We start from the raw sequence: 4,035 nt of genomic DNA on the forward strand, positions 1-4,035 counted from the left end.
GTAGGGATCAGGTATGCATTTGTAAAGACTCTTTACTTGGAGGGTCGAACTATATGCTAAGAATAAGCAAGGGGAAGGAGTTGTCCATGGGATGGACAACGAAGTGTATCGATCCTCCCCGGCCTCTTCTCCTGAGCCTATATTTCCTAAAAGTCTTTATTCGTATCGTCTTATTAAAGTGTTGAGGGTTACAACACAGTCTATCCTAGTCCAATTACGCTAAAAATAATATATCTATTGCTATGTTTAGTCTTATAGAAGTATTATTAAGTCTACTTTATTTCTAGATTCTCCCGATTTTTAATTCTATCTTTCTGATTTGGGTTTGCGGTTTCTATAATATTCTAGAAATCGTCTATTACTATTTCATTATTATAAACCACTATACTGGTATATTTACCTATCTTTATCTTTTCTATTTATTCATCAGTAGATATATTAACTTCTTCATCTTAAAACCCTTTATAATACATTTTAGGATGTTATGTTTATTTATGCTTCCTATGTTATATATTCTCAAGAATGGTAATATAGATATCTTAGATAGTCTATACATAGAACTATCTAACCGCGGCGTTGAATTGATAGATTATCTTCAAAATGCTGAGGTTATAGAAGGTCAAAATCAATCTGATTTGATCGAGGATGTTGAAGATATCAGGGGTCTAGTTATAGATGGTAGCTATGATCTTTCAGGTGATGATTCTGCTAAGAGGAGGGGGTGGAAACCTGACCTAGCGGAGCGTTTGATCTTTATTAGTTGGGATATTATCTTAATAGGCTATTTTTCTAGTAAGTAAAGATTATTCACCATTTAGTCAAAGTATATAGAACCTTTTTTCATTGCTACATATCATATATAGGATACCAATACCCCACTTGCCTTGAATTGCCCTTTCGCCATTAGTTTGATCACCCCTGGCTACCGGGTTGGCGCGGGTGAGCGTTGGTTAAAAAGTCATTTTCAGGGGTCTTGTATCCTACGCTAAATTAGGATAAATAGTATCTATGTTTCCACAACTTATAGATTGGTATAGCATATTCCGTGTATTAAAAGATATAGAAGATTTGGATGGCGAGGTTCTTTGTAAGCGGTTAGCTAAACTGAGCCTTGAAGATAGTGAAAATGATGGTAGTGGGAGCTCTCAGGCCGTCATTCCGCCTTCTCTGTCTGGTGCTGTACATTTATTTCATCCCTGGTGGGAAGGGTTAATCCAGGGTTTGAAGAATGGTGTGAGCTTTGAGGATGTTCAAATGATCTCTTACAAGGGTGTAGGGCAATCTAGTATGGGATTTGCATATCGCTTTCTTCCTGGACAATCCGAATTTGTACTAAAGGAGCTGGAATATTCTACCGAACATTTAGAGAAGCTCTCTATATACAGCAATGAGCTCGGATTATCATACATTACAAGTCAAATATCACCTGAAGTTTTATTACCATCAACCAGCCGAAGGGCTGGCCTTCATGGTTTAGTGAACGGTGTTGTTGAAAAGGTTCTCACAGATGTTGTAACATGCGGGCCGGGGTATTTTGGAATCTACTTGACACTTATTATTAAAGGGGTGGGATATACTATTTGGTATAAGGTTGACCATAGCTCTATGCCCGATCCATCTATTTTTGAGGCTATATTAAATTACGAGCTCTATTTTGATCCTGGCTACAGGTTTCTCAGTTTCAACGTTGTCAAATTTCTCGAAACCGATGATGTGGCTCTGCCTATGAGAAAAGCTATTAATGAAAAGCCTTTGTGCGAATTAACAATTTCGGGTAGTGGTCCTCTGCTTAAGGGCTAAGGATTAGGAATTATGATATCATTCGTTTTAGCGGTCAGTAGCATCCCATCCGGAATGGGGTGGGTATATTCATAATTCTAAGTTAGGATGAAGAGTTATAGGCTAGGATTCAGACTTATAGGCATTTAAGTAGCTGTAAAAGGCGAGGCCACACCCCGATCCTTCAAAAAGGCGGGTGAGGTGGGTTGACAGATGTGGGTCAGAGGAATCTGTCTTTTCTTTCTACAACGAAAGATATATTGAAAGATATATTAGATACCTTTAGAAATTAGGATCTTGTAGCGAGACTTTACATGGCTTAAGGAATTTACCTATAGCGCTGATTTATCATTACATATAGGGTTATTTTATTGTTAATTCGGAAAAACAAACCCTTGATAAGACATCTTCAGTATGGAGTGTTGGAGCCCCCGTACATCAGAGTGTACTTCAGTTTATGGTGCCTTTACGAAGTGGTTATGATTCCCGGGATGGGGGTATCACGAACAAACTATAGCGCTACCTAAATCTAGTTGTGGAAGAAATCGTTGCTTTGAAAGCCTACTTCTTCCTCTTTTTCTTCCACTTTTTCTTCCTCTTTGACTTCTTCGGGGGATGGATGTATAGAGTAGGGGCCTGACGTGGCTCCAGGTTTTGAATACTCGATCTCATAGGATCTGAAGATGTTTGAATAGTATATTTATTAGAGTCATCCGAGTTTTGACTCTTACCATCCGAGTTTTGACTCTTACCATCAGAGTTTTGACTCTTACCATCCTTATATTTGTTTATAGTAGCTGTTAAAAGCTCATACTCTTTTTGAAGAGAGTGAAGTTTCCATTCTAATACTCTTATCTCTTGTCCTGCGTAGTCTATCACATGGAAGGGTTTTGTATCAACCCAAGCATTATTATTATCATAGACTGCTTCCCTCTTGCTTTTAGTAGGGCTTCCTAAGTGGACATTAATAGGCCTTTCACCGACGTCTAGCGTTTTCCAATTAACATAGAATAGGGTTTTCACAACAGCCTCTGTGGTGCGATTTAAATTCTCGTATTGTTTTTTATACCACTTAGGAGTTACAAGGGATTTAGCCACCCCCTTATATTTAATAACTGCATCGTGGCACTCTTTAGAAAGAATATAGCTCTTAGCCGCTAAGCAGATACCCTAATAGGATGCATACTCCAGTTTAAACTTGCCTAACTCCATGGAAGATATGTCTAAATCTGGAAGTAGGCCATTAAGAAGAAAGGAGTCGGTATCGATATAGTGACAATCATCTCTGGATATGTAATGGTGCATATGGATACGAGCGTATGCTGTGATAGCCGCAGCCATCTGGAAAGCTGATATATTTGAAGGGTTCCACTCAGTATCTAGACCCCGCTCCGTATTAGTTTTCTAAGGAACTATATAGAACTTATGGGTAAACATCTCAGCATTGATAAAACCAGCAGTTCAACTTATCCCCGTATATCTCTAATAATCGTAGACCTCTGTCACCGTTGTTCTGGGGTTGATACCAAATCTTACGTACAGTGAATTCATAAGGATCTTGTAGACAATTGCTAGCGAATCATTCCCATCTTTCTTTGCTTTTATCCTGTTTTGCGAGAGAGTGGTAACAAAATCTCCAAAGGGGGTACAGGGGGTAATCTTTTGAAAGATGTAGCCACAAAGAGGGGTCACCTGGTGTCCTATGCTTTTAGCATATTTTAATTCTTCACTAGAATAAACACCAACAAATTCACTTGTTGGGAAGATTAGGCTTTTTTTAGAACTCCTATATGGCAAGAAAGGTTATTTCATACCAGAGGGTGCTACAACATAGGCCTCAATAAAGTCAAAGAGGCTGTCTAAATCCATATCTTCACATGCCGGCATTGGAATGTTTTTCATAACATGTGGATATAATGAGTTAACATCATAGTAATATAGTTCTTTGCCGTAAGGTATGTATGTATCGCTATGGCTGTCGTAGTACCCGCAGCGAATGAATGTATCTTCATTCCTATTGGGTATATAGATAGGCCATTTTTTATCGTAATAGAGAGTGCGAAAAATATCGAGAGCTAAAGATGATAGGGTCCTTTTTTTTACTATATCAATCTGAAACAGTGAATAATATATTTCTTGAGCTCTATGCATAACACCCCCTAATAAAAGGATATCATGTTTCATATATTCCAACAATTCTTCGCTCTGATGGAACAGATTAGACTCATTCACATTATTATGTGGTATGAAACCTTT

At 38.1% G+C, this 4,035-nt stretch overlaps 1 protein-coding gene across 1 annotated transcript; it reads right to left on the reverse strand.

Moving 5' to 3' along the window:
* Positions 1–2,340: 2,340 nt before the first annotated feature.
* Positions 2,341–3,120, reverse strand: LOC107061855 (DNA polymerase-like). Its single transcript, XM_015311769.1, has 2 exons — positions 2,982–3,120; positions 2,341–2,894 (listed from the first exon to the last, which is right to left on the reverse strand). The coding sequence occupies exons 1-2, from the start codon at positions 3,118–3,120 to the stop codon at positions 2,341–2,343; spliced, it is 693 nt and encodes a 230-aa protein (XP_015167255.1).
* Positions 3,121–4,035: the final 915 nt, after the last annotated feature.

This window comes from Solanum tuberosum, unplaced genomic scaffold, assembly GCF_000226075.1.
Source record: "Solanum tuberosum cultivar DM 1-3 516 R44 unplaced genomic scaffold, SolTub_3.0 scf00175, whole genome shotgun sequence".
Classification (NCBI taxonomy): domain Eukaryota; kingdom Viridiplantae; phylum Streptophyta; class Magnoliopsida; order Solanales; family Solanaceae; genus Solanum; species Solanum tuberosum.

Coding starts and splice junctions, on each gene's coding strand:
- LOC107061855 (XM_015311769.1), bottom strand. CDS start 3,120: ATGGCTGCGGCTATCACAGCATACGCTCGTATCCATATGCACCATTAC. Junction 2,895..2,981: donor CATATCTTCCATGGAGTTAG/GCAAGTTTAAAC, acceptor GCCACGATGCAG/TTATTAAATATAAGGGGGTG.